At 38.7% G+C, this 20,074-nt stretch overlaps 1 protein-coding gene across 1 annotated transcript; it reads left to right on the top strand.

The window, feature by feature from the left end:
- Positions 1-4,028: 4,028 nt before the first annotated feature.
- Positions 4,029-19,118, top strand: lin37 (lin-37 DREAM MuvB core complex component). The gene is made up of 10 exons (XM_080851287.1): positions 4,029-4,207; positions 5,270-5,337; positions 5,453-5,531; positions 6,711-6,761; positions 9,075-9,104; positions 12,242-12,327; positions 12,472-12,632; positions 16,358-16,489; positions 18,041-18,114; positions 18,808-19,118. Exons 2-10 carry the CDS (start codon positions 5,304-5,306, stop codon positions 18,884-18,886), a joined length of 726 nt encoding a protein of 241 aa, XP_080707413.1. The 5' UTR covers positions 4,029-4,207; positions 5,270-5,303; the 3' UTR covers positions 18,887-19,118.
- The last annotated feature ends 956 nt before the right edge of the window (positions 19,119-20,074 follow it).

The raw sequence follows: 20,074 nt of genomic DNA on the forward strand, positions 1-20,074 counted from the left end.
ATGAGATCTTACCTGTCTATGTTAAAAAGAAAAAGCACAAAACGAATTTTTAAACAAAAATCGTTCCATTTCAACACAAGCATATTTATGATCTTGCCGAATGAAGAAAGAAACACTTACGCGGCCAAAGCGAACAGTCCGCTTCTCAAGCATTCTTAAATATGCCTGAAAGGACATCCCTGGCGATGCCATCTTCATGTCCTCAAATGTATGAAACAGGTCCGTCTCATAAATGATTGAAAAATAAAGGGTGGCAGGCCAGTATCCACTATTTACCAGGTCATCAAGTCCTGCAGTCCAACTTGCCTGGCATACCTCACAGGTCAGCTCAGGCATGTTGAGATCATACCGTCCTACAAAGTAACATTTACATACACAGTAATGTTAAGGTTTCCAGGGTTAAAATGTCATGTAGCATGCGTCATACTACATACGAGTTGTTGATAGAGAGTTTGACACTGGACAAAGGAAATCTTTTGCATAATTACCATTTATTGTGACCAAAGCAACTGCCTTCCCTTGGATCACCCTAAGTGCTTCAGGGGGACAGGCTTTTCTAAATTTTTTAGCTTTTCAGTTTTTGGCCTAATTCTTTTCTGTAATTTCGTAATCTAAGGGGTTTTGGTAGTCCTTAATGACTGTAATCTAAGATGTTTTGGTAGTCCTTAATGACTATTTGTCCTGTATAAGGCCTTGTTTTGGTGTGTTGCAGGTTTCTTGATATGGATCTTTGAAGTGTTTACTATACACTGTATGTCTCCATCTTGAATCAGTACATTATTATTTTGTTTATGGTCTCCCAGTGGTCCCAGAAGCTGTTTGAATTTATTGAAACCTCAATAACTTTGACTTTTTTTGTTTTTTCTTAGTTCTCAGTGTCTGTTTATGTTGTTTGAGTGTCTCCATACTGAATACGTAGGTCCTGATTGTCTGGAGGCCTGTGTTTTTGGTTGGATGCTGGTCTTAAAATGTAAAAAACATCAGGAAAAAACGGACTCAGAATATTTTTCTGGCAATTTTTTTTTTTTGAAAGGTGAGTTAGATTCTTGCACCACAAGATGTGCATTGTGACTATGTTTAGTCCTTTTTTACTGCTGAGATATGAATGGGGGGCATGAACACATTTAAATGTTCTTGAATTTCATGGCTGCTCATTGCTTACTGATATTCAGGTATTCTGCTTTGCCCCCATCTTTATTGAGTTGCTATGTTATAGAAATGACTGGGTGTTGGGGACATGGTTGGTTTGAGTGGAGTCTTTTTAGGTATATTCTGATCTGGTTATGGTCTGACAAAAGGGGTTTTGTTGCTTTACTGTGAATGCTCCGAGAGAGATTGGGTCCAAATATTTGACTTAAGCCATACATATTTTCACCTTCTCTAACAAATTCTATAAAATGTGTATATTTAACTTTAAACCAGATAAGGATTCCACCCCTAGGTCCTTCCCTGTGTCACTCCAGGGAGTTTTCTCGCACCCCCATAGCCTGGAGGGCAGCCAGTTGGTAAGTCTCCCTCTCTCCCATCCCCACTCCCCTTGAACTCATCAAATAAGTCTGAGTTGTTACTTTTTAGTCTAAAGCCTGATGATCTTTATTGGTATGACTGTACAATACAACATTACCAAAGCACTAAAGCAATAACAACAATTATAATAGTAATGCTGGGGGACAAATAAAATAATAATAATAAAGTATATATTATTAAGTAAAGTTAAATTCCATTAAATATACACATAGCAGACACAAGTAATGGACAGTGGGGAAAAGGCAAAATCCATAGTTGATGTAATTTTCTTTATTCTTTTCTTTTAGCTGTTTCAGTTTTGAAAATAGTTAAAACCGGTTTTTAGTTGAGCCCCTGTTTTTAGAATAGACAGTTTAAGGGCTCTCTCTCGGGGGTGTCAACCCCCTCTGCTCAAACTTCACTCCCATAACATAGTATTGGTTTCAATACCGAATCTAAAATTTGTAGATAGTATGTTGTTCCTGCCTTTTCAGAAAAATATCTTATTGCACCATCAAAATGCCCTGTGGATGAAATCATTAATCCTAAATACAAAATAATTTTTACCTGTTCAAGTTTTTGTTCGCCAGTTGTGATCCTATAAACACTATTAAGTATGGTGTGTCTTTTCTGGAATATCATGGTTTTGGACTTGGACTAATTGGAAGGGGCCCTTGTTAGACTGTATTAGTTAAGAATATTCAGACTTTCCTGAAGCGCCTCTACACTAGGGGAGGGTAGGAGGAGATTGTCAGCAAAAAGCAGGCCTTCAATTTCTTCATTTAGAAGTTTAAGCCCTGGAGCAGCAGATCTTTCAATCTCTGTAGCCAAATCATTGATCTATATGTTGAGTAAGGTTGGACTTACTCAAAAGCCTTGTTGAACTCCTTTTGTCTGTTCAAAATTACAGTTATAATGTTGTTAATTTTTACACAGAATTTATAGTTTTTTTATACCAGTCTTTAATGATGTCATACATTTAGTCTCCAGTTCCACTATGAATTAATTTCAACATATGTCCATCATGCCATACTGAGTGGAAAGCTTTGCTAAAGTCTATGAAACCACCAAATATTTTACCTTTTTAACGTTTTGTACATGTTCCTCTATGAGTGTATGTGCTGTGTTTATATTATCAGTTGGTCTGTTATTTTGCAAAAAAAAAAAAAAAGCTTATCTGGGATGAATTGATGATCTTATTGTTCTGGACAAATTGTGTCCACAAAAATATTTCCCTAAATTGCGGCCTTGTGTGATGCCACTATAGTTGCCAGGTTTAACTTTGTCACCTTCTTTTATGAATTGGTGTGACGTGGCTCACCTTTCCATTCTTCTGGAAAGGGGCCTGAAGAAAGCATTAAATTGAATCATTTCAAGATTGCTTCTCTTAATTTAGCTGTGCTAGGTTTCAGCATTTGATTGTACCCGCCATCTACGCCACATGATTTTTTGTTCTTGAGGTATTTCAATTTTGTATCAATACATTTTCTCACCTTCCCAAGTCGTTTTCTCAACTGAGAATTTAAGGCTTTTTGTTCAGAATTTTCAATACCTTTTTTCAAAATGTGATGTCCATTTTCTACCATCAAGTACTGGGATGACTTTTTTGTTTAATTTGTTGTTCTATCGAAGTTATTCCAGTGGCCGATGTGGATTTAACACCTTTCTCATCTCTCACTGTGTGTGTGTGTGTGTGTGTGTGTGTGTGTGTGTGTCTTCAAAACATCACTCTGTTTTTGGATTAAACTAAAATATACAGTCACATATTACGCAATATCCCTGTTTTATTGTTTATAACATAACTATTAGTATACAGTGTGCATCTCTGTATGTGTCTCTGTGTGTTTAACTGCCCTTTACGACTTCATGCTCCAGCAGGCTCAGGCCAGGCACGCTCACCCTAGACCCCCAACGGTTCTCACCCAAGCCCCTGTCTCTGGGAATCACATCTGGCCCATTGGGGAGAGGGTAGAAAGATGTCTTTAATTTATTAACCGTCAGCACAGGATACCCATGCATCAGGACTTGACATAAAAAACTATTAACAACCAAATAACATACTGATTCTAACTCATTCTCACAACATCACTGACTCTGAAGAGGGGTAGAAGTCTTAGGGTATATTTATGACCTGTGACACAACAGCCGACATATATCAGAGCATGACAACCTACCAGATACCCACCACACAACAAAGCGCACATATACATCAGAAATGACACAAATATTAGTCCTTTAATTATCATAATCGATCACTTTTGACAGAACCTGTAATATAAGAACTACTTGCAATGAATTATATTAGCCTACTGCAATTATGCCCATTATTTAAATAATAATATTCTATAACAGAAGATAAGAAATAAAGGCCTGCCCTAATACAAGCCTGCCCCAAATAAAGGCCGGTGCGCTGTGCAGTCTAAGTAAATTGTCCTCAAAACGCTTCACACTCCAAGACAGTAGATGGCGGTGTGCCATGTAGTGCCCAATCCAACAATAAATCAAAAGAACAAATTCAGAGCTGTGTCCCGGAAATTACAGCAATTTACCTACAACTTGTTTACAATCAATGTTATGTGTCAATTAAACGTATAAAAACTTACCAGTCATTGGATTTTATTTCAAGCAGAAGAGGAAACCCGTTGCAAGCAATACACGCTACCTCAGAAGTGTACTATCAGGATTAACACTTAAAATCAAGGTATAGGTATCATGTTAACAACATTAGCTAGCATATCTTGAACTGTTCTCGAGCAAGTTAGCAAAGAAACACCCGAGTACCGTTGGTAATTTATCGTTAATTTGCAACTGTGATTAGTTTAATTCACGTAGTTATCGTAGCCCGACCTATTATCCCGCACGACCTATTATCCCGCAAGCGCTGGTACACGTTACTTAATATTGATTTCGGTGTCATCCAGGATCGCAGATTTCGGAAAACTTAAGTCCCTGCCCAAAAAGGGTATTTAAATTAGCTTTGTAGCAAAAATTGCACATATACAGCGTATTGAAGTGTATAAGATAGTGTTGTAATACTGCGTGTACAAACCAGCCTGATACAAATAGTAGAATTTTGATTTCGCGACGTTCGGTGTAAATTCTTTTTCTTGTTGAGCTTGATTCCCAACGGCATTTTACATCAATGCGGGTCGTCGCCAACTTTGTTGCCATTTCGCGACTGTACAAAACAAATAGGAAAATACGTTAAGAAATGTTCCTGCTGAGAGTCAAACAAGACTTCGTGCATGTTCTACACACCTGTCACTTCTGAAATATGTAAGGTTGATTAATTAAACCACATTTATATTGATAAAAACATATTTGTTAAGCGGATATTTTGGTGGCCCGCGGGATAATAGGTCGCGTTACTATAGCATTTCGGGGCACTTGCTTAGCACATAGGGAGGTAGCGAGCCACATAAAACCGGTCAACTTCCTAACAGGAGTGGAATGCCATATGACTAATTTTTTAGTGGTTTTCTTTCCACTCAGTTCAACAACGTGAAATTGCTTTTCAAAACATTTTGTTTTTGGTTATAGACACGCACACCCGAGTCAGCTTTAACGGTCTATTAACGTGTTACGGTTTGAAATAGGTAGCGAGGCAAGTTGCGGCCACACTTAGGTGTACGTTGATAAAGCCCAAAAATATTAATGATAACAAAATGACTGGGAAGAATGTCATTATTGCCACACGATTCTCATTTGTGTGTTTGTAAATGCCCTTAAAATGTATTGAATGACATGCCATTACATTTTGAAGGTTCTCATTCCGGGGCTGTGGCATTGAACCAGAAATGCTGAAGGTTAAAATCAAGACTGAGAAACCAGGTAGGACTTCAGACAACAACCCTGATGTAATGGTCTACTACAATCATGTTTAGTTACTAGTTAGTTGATTGATGTTGTAAAGTCAGGTCATTTAGGTGGAATTGTCTTCTTACAGATATTGAGGGATCTGGCGCCCGTGGTCGCTTGGATGCTGTGCTCCAGGGACTGGTGGAAAAAAATGAAAATAGTGAGAGGTTAGTGCCTTTGGATGTTTACATTCTGTTAAAACCACATTCCTTTCCGGTAAAGGCTACTATGGTGATTATAATGAATATTTTAATATTTACAGCAGTATATGTGGGAATGATTTGTAAGCATGGTCGTTTCACATTGTTTGTATTCAAACCTACACCCATTACATGCACTTATAGGGTACTTAAGGGCACCATTTTACATTTTTACATAGGAGGAGGGTGGACAACAGATGTTCCATCTGCTTTAATTCTGTCATGCAACTCTTTAAACACTCACACTGCGATACTTAACAATAGTGTCAAGTAAAGTTCATTTAAGAGGTACAATGGTGTGAATGCAAACGGTGGGAACAGGCCTAGGTGACGGAGTGCTGAGGCTTGTATGAAATTACTATTATAATTATAAGTCATGTCCCCCTCTCCCCATAATACCACTACCATCATCACATAACACATGTAACATGAGTGGTTTATCCTTCTCTGCATTGTGTTGGGTACAAGATGGTTAGCAGACTCCAACCTGTACCAGGTTCTGTTGCATTAGTTGCTCTGATTTAAAAAAGGAATGCCAGCAGCACACATATCAGTCAGGGAATGAACCAGATGCATACAGCTCCTCTGCAGCAGGACAGTCCCAAAAGAGCGCTAGATAGTTAGCAATGGCATGTGCGCCAAAACTGCAGCAGGAACAGAGTAGAACTGCGGCCATATGTAACAACAATTGATTTAAATCCACAAAACTCTGAGAGAGAATCATTTTATTTTTAAACTCCATTTCACACACACACACACACACACACACACACACACACACACACACACACACACACACACACACACACTTTACTGTAAATAGGTTTTGACTAGAAGTGAGGGCTTACTTCAAAAAGGGATTTATTATTTGGGCCTTGAGCCCTTCAGTGAAGTTGAGTTTGACACCCCTGGATTAAAGGGAAAATACAGTTTAAATCTAAGTGCTTGTATTTATGGGAGGAAAAAAAACATGAAGGACATCAATAATCATGTGAGGCCAGTGAATATTCACACCTACATTTAGGGATTTAGGTTTGGACCATAACTCCTGAATGCTGCTTTAAAGTGTGCATGAAACTATGTATTATGTATTATGTCAAATGGTTAATACATGACCCCCATCACACTCCATCCCTGTTTGAACAGAGATCAGATTGAAGATGACGCCGGAAAACCGGCAACAGACTCTTTGAGCAAGTATGTATGTTTTTTTTAATATTTATTATTTTATTTTATAAATTAATTAATTCATTTATTATATACATTTTGGTCAAAACATACTTCAAGAGCAAATGAAACTTGACCTTGATAAAGGTTCTCTCAGATTATTGTTGGTATTATTGGTGTTTTTGTGCCTAAAGCAATTCTAGAAAGAGGTGGCGAGGTCAGTTTTTAAGTTGCTGATGATAAGGAGCATGGCTGAAGTCACTGTCAAGAAACTATTCAAATCGCCTAATGTTATAAACTTCCATGGTATGTCGTGATATCCAGAACCTATGCGCAAATTACCCTGACATACAGTTTTATTGTTAATGCTTTAACCATGGGAATACCATCAGCAATGATGAGGATTACAAAGTGAAGGGTAAAGATAGAGAGTGCCATCATTATGGTTGAGTGTGCTCTGACGGCCATACCAGTGAACCTGGCTCTTTTTGTTGTTTTGGTCAGGGTATAGGGTTATTGCCTTGGAGACCTAGCTTCGAGGCAAGGGGTGACTGCTCTCTCTATTCATTACAGCAATCATTTTCATACCAGCACATCCATGTTATGTATATCCTTAATATGCCGTGTGTTTATATGGAATGCTATACAGTGCCACTTGAAAGAATGTGAACCCCTTGAGCACTAAGAGTTTTCTGTTGTTTTACCATGATTTTTCATTTTTTTCATCACCAATTTTCCATAGATGAAATGTTAGGTTTATGTTTATCATTTGCATGTACTTGTTTGGAGGGAATTGTTTGAGTAGCCAAAAAACTACATGAAACATGGAATTAGTCCATTTCAAAAGTAAGTGAACCCCCAGCTGAATTGGTAAAGTCAAGCAGGTAACAGATTCGGTGAAACATATGTGGGTGCTTAATAAGTAAATTAAGAAAACCGATCAACTGAGACATCCTTAGGGAAAGCTTTGGGCAACACAGATTAAAAGAGAGAGGAAACCAACAAAACTACTGTAGTGCCAAGGTGTACCCACACAGATCAACAATGCCGAGAGGAAACAAGATATCCGAGAACATCAGGAAGAAGGTACTGACAGCCCATCAGTTTTGGGAAAGCTATAAGACCATCTCCAAAAGATTCCAGCTCCATCCATCCATCCAAGACAAATAATTTAGAAATGGAGGGCATTCAAAATGACCTCATCTCTGCCTTGAGGTGGACGCCGATCCAGACCATCACCAAGAAGCACCAGAAGAAGAATAAATCAGGTAAAAGTCAACCCACACATCACCTCTAAAGAGTTTCGGACCTCTCTGGCAGCATGTGGGGTAAATGTACATGGGTCTACAATCAGACGAAAATTGTTGGTTTTGATCGTAACCAAATAATTCTATCTCGGACTCATCTGCCCAAAGAAGGGACTTCCAGAAGGCCTTTGTTTTATCCAAGAGCACTCTGGCAAAGTTGAAACGGGCAGTTTTGTTCTTTCTTGAGAGCAGAGGCTTCCTTCTAGCAACCCGATCATGAATGTCATGTCTATTCAATTTCCGTCTGATTGAAGACCCATGTACATTTACCCCAGATGCTGCCAGAGAGGTCCGAAACTCTTTAGAGGTGATGTGTGGGTTGACTTTTACCTGATTTATTCTTCTTCTGGTGCTTCTTGGTGATGGTCTTGATGGGCGTCCACTTCTAGGCAGAGATGCGGCCATGTTGAATGCCCTCTATTTCTAAATTATTTGTCTTGGATGGATGGAGCTGGAATCTTTTGGAGATGGTCTTATAGCTTTCCGAAGACTGATGGGCTGTCAGTACCTTCTTCCTGATGTTCTCGGATACCTCATTTCCTCTCGGCATTGTTGATCTGTGTGGGTACACCTTGGCACTACAGTAGTTTGGTTGGTTTCCTCTCTCTTTTAATCTGTGTTGCCCAAACCTTTCCCTAAGGATGTCTCAGTTGATCGATTTGCTTAATTGACTAATTAAGCACCCAAATATGTTTCACCGAATCTGTTACCTGCTTGACTTTACCAATTCAGCTGGGGGTTCACTTACTTTTGAAATGGACTAATTCCATGTTTCATGTAGATTTTTGGCTACTCAAACAATTCCCTCCAAACAAGTACATGCAAATGATAAACATAAACCTGACATTTCATCTATGGAAAATTGGTGATGAAAAAAATGAAAAATAATGGTAAAACAACAGAAAACTCTTAAGTGCTCAAGGGGTTCACATACTTTAAAGTGGCACTGTATATCCTTAATATGCAGTGTGTTCATATAGAATGTTATGTATATCCTTAATATGCAGTTTGCTAAAATGGTTGGTATGTTCTGCAGGGACCTTTCGCCATCTTCTGCTGGAAAAAGGTAAAAAAAATAGTTTTTTTATTTTGTTAAATAACATGTATGGGATTGTCTTAATGGACACTACCGTTCAAAAGTTTCCAATCACAGAGAAATGTCCTTGTTTTTGAAAGACTAAAACATTTTCTTTCATTCTAAAATCGATCAGAATTTTTTTTTTATATATGGGTAATATAAGTGCTGTCAGTTATAGGCGTTAACGCCAACCAAATGTACGACGTCAGTTTTTTGGCGAGAATAACGTTTTAAATATATATATATATATATTCGTATTTATTTCTTTGATTAACGATCTTTTGGCAAACTGTGAATTATTTTTCACATGCTGTTGCAACAACTAATAACCTTAAGAAAACTACAGCACCACGCCTGATCTAGCTAGCTTTGGGCTTGGAAGCCGGCCAATAGTAGTAGGCTAACGTTACGGTTTGAGTGAATGGTTAGCGCGATAGGGCGAAATGGATGATAAAGCTTCTGAATGGAAAGTTTACTTTCAAAAGGTGTTTTGTGCAGAAAAGCGAGCTTCACTGTTGCCTGAAAAGCTGAAAGCATAGGCTTACCTTTTATTGGTAACCTAACTGTTACGGTTCATTGTTTCTGAAATAAGAGGCCTGACTGCTATTTTCCCAGCAAACTTGAACCAAAAAAGGAAATATTAGGCCATAGTTTAACAGCACTATAGGCTGAGTCCTTGTTTACCTGAATTGTGCACTTCATAATTTGATTTTGTACCGCCCTGTTGGCAATGTTGTTTTTCAATAAAATAAAACATTTGCATAAAGCAAGCTTTTCCTTGTTGATAAAGAGCAATACAATGGAAAAAAATAAATAAAGGGGCATTTAGAATAGATAAAAATGTGCGATTTTGAGTTAACTATGACATAAATGCGATTAATTGTGATTAAATATTTTTAATCATTAGACAGCACTAGTTAATATTGTAAATGATTACAGGTGGAAATGGTTGATTTTGAATGGAATATCTACATAGGCGTACAAAGAGCATTTTCTGCCACCCTCCCTCTTGTGTCACAATAGCACATTATGTAAGCTATTCCTACAATTATCATTTTCTAAAAGGCTAATATATCATGAGAACACCCTTTTACAAATAGGTTTGTGTGGCTGATGACTGTTGCACTATTTAAGGAAGCAATCATTTCTTTGGAGCTACTTGGAGTGCCTGAAGCATCAGCACTTAGGCCCCCTTTACACGGAGTCTAGATTCACTGAATTTTTCACACAAATCGAATCTTTTATTTGCGTAAGGATGGAGCCTGGTAACGAGGTAACCGGCTGTAGTACATACCCCACGCCTGTTGGTGGCGCTTTAGCGCTGCTACAGACAACTGAAAAAACGTAGAAGAAGACAGGAGGACACAGGTAAACAGCCAGTAGACAAGCTACAATTAGCAACATTTAGCCTAACCGCATAGCATACATTTAATCTGCACAGTAATACATTATGGTGGTTAATAAAATCAGTGGTCAGAGCAGACTATAGGTTATGCGAAAATTAATTCTATTTTCTATTGTCTGATAATAAAGAGTTTGGAAGAGTGCAACATGACATGTCTGTCATCCCATTTCCCATGAGGCTTTGCTCCGTCCATTCTACATTAATTATGAACAAAAAAAGTGAATTAAATCACTTTCCAATTTATATGTGGTTATGAAAGTTATGTAACGTCTGAATAAAAAGAATTAGATCAAGATAGGAGGCTAAACTAAAATCAGTAGGCTGGATTAATGAGAGTGAGTTCGAGACACACCATCAGTTTGGTGTAGATAGACAACAAGTGTTATATTTATTGGTTGGAGATCATAACGGGATCACGTGGGACAATGACGTCATCAGGATGCGTGAATCCGTGCACACGAATACCAGCCCCCGTACCGATCCAAATCTACTCACTTTCTACCCCCGATTCGGATTGCGGATACCTTGTGCAGATGGAGAGTGTTCGTCTAAATGATAGGGCTATCTGTATTATGAACAACTCGGACGCAGACAAACAAGACTTCGTATAAACAGCACTTTAGTTAGGGGAGCCGTGGCCTACTGGTTAGGGTTTCAGGCTGGAAACCGGAGGGTGGCCGGTTCAACCCCTGACCAGTAGGTAAAAGCAAGGCACCTAACCCCGATCACTGCTCCCCGGGCGCCGCCAAAGGCAGCTCACTGTGTGTGTGTCACTACCCTGGATGGGTTAAATGCAGAGGTGGGATTCAGAGTGTGTCTACACCACCTCTGCCATAGAGTCACTTTCACTTCACTTGGAATTGATTATAGTCTAAAAGTAGTCAAAAAGAAATATATCTCTTCAGAAACACATCAGTGTCTAAGAACCTGAGGCTATTCCATCCAAGAAATTGGCAAGAAACTTAAGATTTCGTCAAAACATGTGCGCCTCATCTTCCACAGAGCTGCGCCCGCTGGCTTTAACCAGGATACAAATAGAAGCGGGGGTCGCTGGTACGTTACTGTGTGGGTGGATAAAAACATCAGAGTCTCTAAAACTAGGTGCCTCACGGGACAGTTTTAGTAAAAAGTATCCATGAAGCACCTGCCTCAGCTCCAGCAGTGAGGAGGATCTGGAAGGCTAGTCTTCTTGGTAGAGTTGGTAGAGGAAAAGGCCATACCCCAGACCTATGACATGACTAATATGGATAAAGGAAAACAGATACAGGGTGGAAGATCAGTGAAAATATGTTGTAGACAGAGAATTCTACGTTGAGGTATTTGGATCACAGAGGAGAAACTTGAAGAATAAATTAATATATGCCGGAGGAACTCAAGAACAATGGAGGAAATATGATTGGATGATTTGACCGGAGCCCATTTTATCCTACAAGACCGAGACCCAAATTTTACCAGTTTGTAATTGCTGAAAATGGAAGATTCTTTAATGAAAGCACATTTTGAAGCACAATAATGTTATTAAATACAGAAATCATAATCTTTAACTTTGACAATTGTCTTGACTGTATTTTTTAATTGTGTTCGTTATTTGATGGATAAGTTTTAGTTTTTCTGTTTGTTTGATTCCAAACTTTTGTAATAGTAGCATACATGAAGTCTGAATACATAAGAATAAATAAGTGTCTGCCTTTGAAGAGACTTCCTTTGTCTGACGCTACAGGCCATCAGCACGCTTTCCCCAGCACAGGAGGAAGAAGCGCAAAGAGATGGAGGACCACATTGCTGAGAGTAATCAGCACAAACAAAGTGAGTCCATCTTGCTACTTGGGGTTGGCAGCCAAGCCACCCTGTATCCTGGCAGAGTGCCTATTCCTACCTCTGGTTATGATGGTAACACAGATGTAACTGGCGTCCTTTATTTATTTGTCACCCATTTAAATCTTTTTGAAGATGCATACATCATTAAGCTGTTCGACCGCAGCGTAGACCTGGCACAGTTCAGCACCAGCACCCCTCTCTACCCAATCTGCCGGGCCTGGATGCGGAATAACCCAACAATACGTGACCAGTCTGCTTCCCCCAGTCCCCCACAAAACATGTCTGATGATGAGGTGAGTTCATTCCTTTTTTCATTCTTTTCATTCCTGGTGTTGATTTTGGTGTGGAGTGTAGCCTATCTTTTGAAAAAACAACAACAGACAGGTGTCCTTGTTAGCTGTTTTGCCTACATTTTTATTTGAATGGACATAAATGTGAATGTAGCGACAATACTGCACAGAAACTATAAGGATTCAATTCCAGCAACCATTGTCTGTGATAAACAGGTCTACTCAGGTTAACATAGAGCCACTTCTCCCAACCATCCAGGAACAGTTTGGTGATGAACAATGCCTTTTCCAGCATGATTGAGCACCTTGCCATAAGGTGCCAAAGTGATAACTAAGTGGCACGGGGAACAAAACATTATTATTTTGGGTCCATTGGCCAGGAAACTCCCCAGACCTTAATCCCATTGGATGTGGCCAAGAAGTTAATTGACAGCATGCCAGGAAGGATTGCAGAGGTCTTGAAAAAGAAGGTCAAAACTAGGGCTGGGCAAGTTAACGCGTTAATCTTGCGTTAATTCATCAATTATTTAACGCTGACAATTATTTTATCGCGCGTTAACGCAGGTTTTATTGTTTTGCTCAAAGGCTTTTATTTTGTAAAAGTCTGCCGCAAAACCGGAAATGGATAAACCGTAGACACATGTCTCGTCGCGTTGCCGGCCAACGGAGTTGAACGTCCGCACTTGGCGGCCATCTTGCCACAGTCAGCTCGCTTACGTAACATTGTGTTGGTAGTGGTACAAGTACTTTTTAAATAACGATAACTTGCTCAATTTTAACCGATTTTTAAGCGGTTTGGTTTGTTATAAACGTCGGAAATGTAGTTATGACACTGCTAACTTAAAACTTGGGTTTTCATATGAAAATAACATAAACAGAACAGATAGGTGCAATGAATACACACATGCACAAGGTATTTATGTAATTTATGTTAAATCATTATACTCACTAACATGAGATATATGCATACTTTTAAAATAGGAATATTACTAATATAATACAATAATTTGAATTATTACAAGTTTAGTTTAAACAAGTAATAATTCTGTAGTAGTACTGCTAGATACAAATGCTGATGTTAAGTGTTTGCACAACAAATGCAATGGCACTTTAGTTCATATGGCAGTACATTTAAAATAACAGAGTCAAGTTCTAGGAATTGACAAACTGCACTGAAAGTGTTTTCTGGTTTCTCACTCTAACAGGGACATTTGGTACTGAATATAGACTGGTTATGCTGCTCCCTGATGAAAGTAAAATGTTTCTGCTGTTACCTCAGAAATTGCCTGTTTTAATGATATGATTGAGGATTTTGTGGCCAGTTTTTTCCTTTTTCATAACGAACAGGATAACATTAATGTGCACTGTACACTACTTTTGAATTTATTGTCGGATTTTGCGTGTACAAATGCGATTAATCAGGGAAATCATGGGATTAATCGCGATTAAAAATTGTAATTGTTGCCCAGCCCTAGTCAAAACATATTGACTTTTTGCATTAACTTCATGTAATTGCCAATAAAAGCCTTTGACACTTATTAAATGCTTGTAATTATACTTCAGTCTTCCATAGTAACATCTGACAGAAATAGACAAGACACTGAAGCAGCAAACTTTGTGAAAATGTAAATTTGTGTCATTCTCAAAACTTTTGGCCACGACTGTACTTTATAAAATGCTTTGACTTACAGCGCCCCCCACTGGTCAAATGACAACCTCAGGAATGAGTCCGTATGTCAAGTTTGGTTTTGCCAAACGTTTTTATTTTTTTTTCAAATCTAAAATCCATCTTTGTGAGGCGTGGTCAGGAGATCATCTGTAGAAAATTGGACAGACTCCATTTCCAACTCCAGCTAATATGAAGTGGTGAGAAATGTACTTACATAGCTTCGCTGCTCGCCCTCTTAATATATTGCTGCCACAAGTTTTTCTAGTTTGCTAGTAAATTGAAGGATTCAAAAAGGGTGTGTTTAAGAGAAATGCGTGTTCAAAGAAGGAACAGATGACATCCAAAAAAGACTATTATCTGACAAGATTCTCAGCTATCAAAGATGACATAAATGCAGATCGGCTGAATATTGGTGAAAGCAATGTTGTAGCACTGATGGCCACAGGTAGCATGGAAAGGCTGAACAAGAGTTGATTTGATATAAAACCTTGAAAACACCACAAGCTCCAAGTGTCACGTAATAGTCAAACCCTATTGGGTAAGTCCTGAAATTGTTTGCTTAATTTACGCTTTGGTACATTCCTTGGTCTTCGGGTACTGTGTACTGTGGCCCGTAGCAGAATTTTAGAAAATAAGGAAGTGAATTACTTAATTAGCAGATTACGGCAAACCTACATGTTAATCCATGATGAGATAATATTTAACAAATAAAAAAGAACCTTGTCTGTTAACAAAGGGGATCTACAAGAATTACAAGTGAGTGGGCTAAGGTTTTCTGCTCCACATGAGCTCTAGACGTTCGTTAAAATTGATGTAACAATACAGCTTGTTACTGGATGGTGTTTTGTGTTGTACAGATAATCTACCGTCATCTTAGTGAAATTATCTGTGTGGGGGCTACGGTCATTTCCCACCTATTCACTGCTGTTTATACATTTTGTAAAATGTGTGTAGCCCTGCGGTCAATACTCGGGTGTGGTCTATACATAGGAATGCATTCTTCGCCTGGAAGTAGGTTGTGCACACAGTAATTCGTCCAGGCAGAATGGGTCTCAATCTTTCACATAAGATTACTCAGTCTTCCATGACGATAAAGAAAAGGGTGTGTGTTATCTCACCTAACTGTGGCCTATTGAATGTGATGCTACGGAGCTGGAACGTTTTGCGGTGTGTAAAACATGTGAGGTCTCACGCCAGTTACCCTAGCTATGAACTACACTTACTACATCAGTAGGCAGGCGTGGCCTACTGGTTATTTTTTAAGGGTTATTTGGTCAGCAAGGGGTGGCCGCAGGGGTGGCCAGGGACATGTCTACGGGGGCACGGGCCACCCCAGGCCTCCGTGTAGAACCGCCACTGTATTTAGCTAATCACTATCTCATTTAATGCCTTGGGTTTAAATAGATCATAACCTATTCTTAGTTAATATCTATGGCTAAATACTTAATTGTTTTGTAAATAGGACCACACTTTCCACCAATTCGGTAGAATGGCCCATATATGAACTCATGTTATTATGAACTTGTGTTAAAAGCTGCACAGGCACCTTAAGGGTTTCTACCTTTTCTTATTATCATTTTGAGGAGTCTGTAACAGCAGGATAACTAGCCATCTTGTCATGCAGATGGACCTCTTTAACTCTTGACTTCACAATGGCTAAACAATCTTGAGATAAATAATGGCTCATCAGTACAGCAAGGGCTTACTTTGATGAAGAATGAAGGGGGTGAACAACACCATATCACTAAATAAACGCTTAATAAATGCATAGTTTTTACTAATTGTGAATGAGGTGGCCTTTGTGTGTGTGGGCATACGTGCTAGCTAACTAGCTACATGGCATTTAATTTTAACGTGACAGAACATTGAATAAACTGTGGTTAAAACATGTGTGCCGTCAATATGGTACATTTCAAGTCTAGTAAGTCCTGAACCAATGAGGAATGGCACCTGACTAACCCTGTAAGTCAGTTATCATGGTATCTGCCTAAATAATTGAGAATGAGGATGGAATTATACTCATGTATCTTGTATTTATTCCCTCTTCTGAATTCTGTAGGTGGTTGACATGATAAATGGTAAGAGTCCGAATATATACCGACTTCCACCACCCACTCCCTGTCCCATCAACTCTTTAGGGGACCCCATTAATCTGAGGATACCACCTATAGTAAAGGCCACGCTCACTGAGGTAAGCACCAGCATATGTTTCCCCGTCATCAGATCCTCTTTTTCCTCCACACCAGTTGATATACCTGTTTTCCCAACCACCTCGCTACACACGCAAATGCAGGTTTTATTCTTTGTGTTTTTATTTTAGCACATATAACACAATATATGAATAAAAAAAAAATGCTCAAAAGCTCACCCAGAGCACAAAACAAACTTATGACTGGCATACGGAACTGCAAGTTTATTTGTTGTTTATATAGTCGCCATAACCACCAGAACACATAAACACAATAATTCATTGAAGAGCTTAAACCAGCACAAAACAATACAGCAGCAAAATACTGGCCAGCTAGTGCGGTTGACACGATAATTAATGTACTGTACCAGTCAAGGTCTCACAATACCAAGTAGTATTGTGGTATTTGTTTTGAAGGTGGAGAAAGAATGGTTCTGTTGTCCTCCTTAGGGGTAGCCTGACGATGTCATACCCATAATTCTAGTCAGAATATGAGTTTGATACTGCTCCATTGAGCTGTGATAGTTGGGCGTGTTTCAACGAACCAGGAAAGAAAATGCCTCTTTGCTTAATTGGATACCTAGAACCAATCAGAGCAACGCAGTATGACCATCTGATACATTAAACTTTTACCGGATCCCGTAGGAAGGACGGCAAAAACATCTTTTCAATCGACAAATGCCTTAATCGCGTTTCTCTGTTGCTCTTTCAAAATGACTGCGCTGTCAATATCTGTGAGATATGCACTCACGTTATACTTATTAGCAGCGAGGCTAGCTAGCTACTATGTGTTTCAATTGATTTTTGGTCTAAGCGTTAGCAATAACCTAACAATAAATGTCTAGAGAGCTTCAGTTAAGACCTACAATACTCTACAACATTTGTGTTGCACATACACAACTAACCAAGTCAATGTAGACATAAAAAAGTCGTGTAGATAGCTTAATTCACATAAAACATTTCTCACTAACAGGCTACTGAGACGCTGCCATCTTGGTACGTTTTCGAATCTACCATTAATTCAATTCAAGCCATCTGTCCATCATCGTATAAATAATTGCCCTGACAATTTGATTGGCTGTCATGTTTTCGACCGGGAATAATTTCTCCCCAACGGAGCAGTGCCAGACCGAACTTCCAGACCAAAACATTTTGTGGGCGGGGTTCGGTCTGGTAACCAGGCTACCTTAGGGGTGCAACTATCGAATATTTTTTAATCGAGTATAGTAACGATTATTTCTATACCACTGTCACTTTTTCATAGGTTTCACAGTGTGAAAGTTTGCTACTTGCGCTAACACAGAGTTATTTTCTATCCACAGAGGGGGCTACAAAACACTAATTTCATTATCTCAAGAACTGTTTAACCCAAAGTTTGTTTTTACTTGGGCCCCATTTGCTCACATTCCCTGAAGTATCAATGTCCTATTTCATCTGTTGAATGTGTCAAATCCTTTGACCTTTTTCAAACTTGGGGTGGTTTGACCTCAATGATCACTGCTTGCTGCTATATTTTGAATCATATTTGACATAAGTATTCTCTTCTACTTCCAGTGTACAGATGCGGCCTCCACTGCCACTCCTCTCATGTATAACCATATGGCTCGATGGAAAAAAATCAGACAAAAGTAGGTTGATGTCTAGCCATGTCTATTGCATAAAAGGCAACATTCTATGGCAACTGAATTTAGCATTAGTTGCAACAGTTCAGGAGCTTTCAACTTGAGATCAGTAGTTCATAAGTGAAGTTTCCGGCCAATTCCAAATCTTTGATAATAAAACATCTTTGATAATAAAATGTGAATATCTAAAGAGTAATAATACACATTGTGTACAATACACACATTATTATAGAACAGTGATTAAAAGTGCTCCAGGGTGTTTTCATTTAGCCTCAGAAACAGCTTGCTTACACAGCTGGCAGGTGTGAAATTCCTTCATATATGACCAAATGATCAAAAAATAGATAATGGTAAAATTGTACACACCATCCTATTTCGACGTGTATTGTGCATAAAATAATGGCAACTGAATAAAGCACTACCTGTGAGTATGTAATAAGCAGTACCGTAAACAGACACATTTAGGCAAAAACACATTCAAAGTACGATGACCACATGGCTATTGAATAATCAGGATATGATGGTCTTCAAGGTCTCCTAATTTAAAAAAAATACTGGACCTGGTTGAGGAAACCACCAGTCAGCCTCTGTCTTGTGCAATATTTTCAACACAAGTTAAAAGTCATTGTCCCATACATAGGTGTTTTCTCAGTAAACAAATAAAAGCGGTGCACTTACTGTTGCAGTATATTCTTTCAGGTGGAAGGAGTCCTCTAACAAGAACCAGCTGAGATATGGAGAGAGCATTAAGATTTTGAAGGACATGTATGATCGCTAACGTCCGCTGATCATTCCAAAAGAGAATGGATGGATTGTACAAACAGGATGGATCGACAGTAAATGTTTTGTAGCACATATATCAGTATCTGCTTTCTGTTATTTGGGCTGTCAAAAAAGCACCATTGCCTAGGGTTTTTGGTGACGTTTTTTCGTTTTTATTATAAACGTGAAAATCCAGAACGTGTCTTTTTTCTGTGGGCAATTAAAACAGACACCAATGCAAATGTAAAGTGTGTGTGTGTGTGTGAATCTTTTCATAATTTGAAATTGCAGGTGTCTGGATTTCAGTGTAATACCATATACCTTACCACCAGTTAAAAATGTGAACGATATGCCTTGATAGCAATATAGTGATTATATTTTAATTTAAAGGCCTATGTTTAAACTTATTACATTTGTTTCTAGGACCAATAATATAGTTGATTTATGAAAAGTTGAATTTAGAAGTTGAAATTTGAGCCAATCCAAAAAAAATAAATCCCTGTTAAATCTAGTTTAGAGTCTGCAATTCTGTGACAGGTTGTTGAGCTCAACAGCCAATCAAATTAAAGCCCTCCCTCCCTTGCTCTTGAAGCAACGTGTTGATTGGCTGGAACTGTTTATGGCTCTATCCGAGCCGGAACTATACGGACACCAGTTTCTTTTTACAGACCTGTCAACATTGGAAAATGTGTTTGAGTACCACCCCGGTGCGGCGCGGCAAGATTTTGTGGCCTTCATTTTATTAGTTATAATGCTGTTGTTGCATTATTGAACCAATCGACGACATTCTGAGCTAATAAATAATGCAGTTCTGAACCACTTTAGAAGGCCTAATGAAATAAAATAAAAAGACTGTGATAACAGTTATAAGTGATAACTGTGACAACAAATTTGTAGCCTGGGATGTTATTTCACTCTAGGCTCCTTAGGAACTTCTCACACAATGGTCATGTTGTATTTTTTCCCTACCTCATACCTATCGATTCATCATTCTTTTTTCTCCCCACGTCTGATGTTTGAATGCAAGCCCACTTACATGTGATACCAGGACTAGACAACTGCTAAGACCAAATGATGGCGCTGTGTTTGCTTCTTTATTATTTAATTAAATTCTAGTCAGTGGAAGAGTTTTTTAGGCTATTACAGACATCCCAACCTGCAAAAAGTCATTTCAGGGAGGTATTCACCCCTAGGCCTACGTATT

This window comes from Sprattus sprattus (genome assembly GCF_963457725.1).
Source record: "Sprattus sprattus genome assembly, chromosome: 14".
Classification (NCBI taxonomy): Eukaryota; Metazoa; Chordata; class Actinopteri; order Clupeiformes; family Clupeidae; genus Sprattus; species Sprattus sprattus.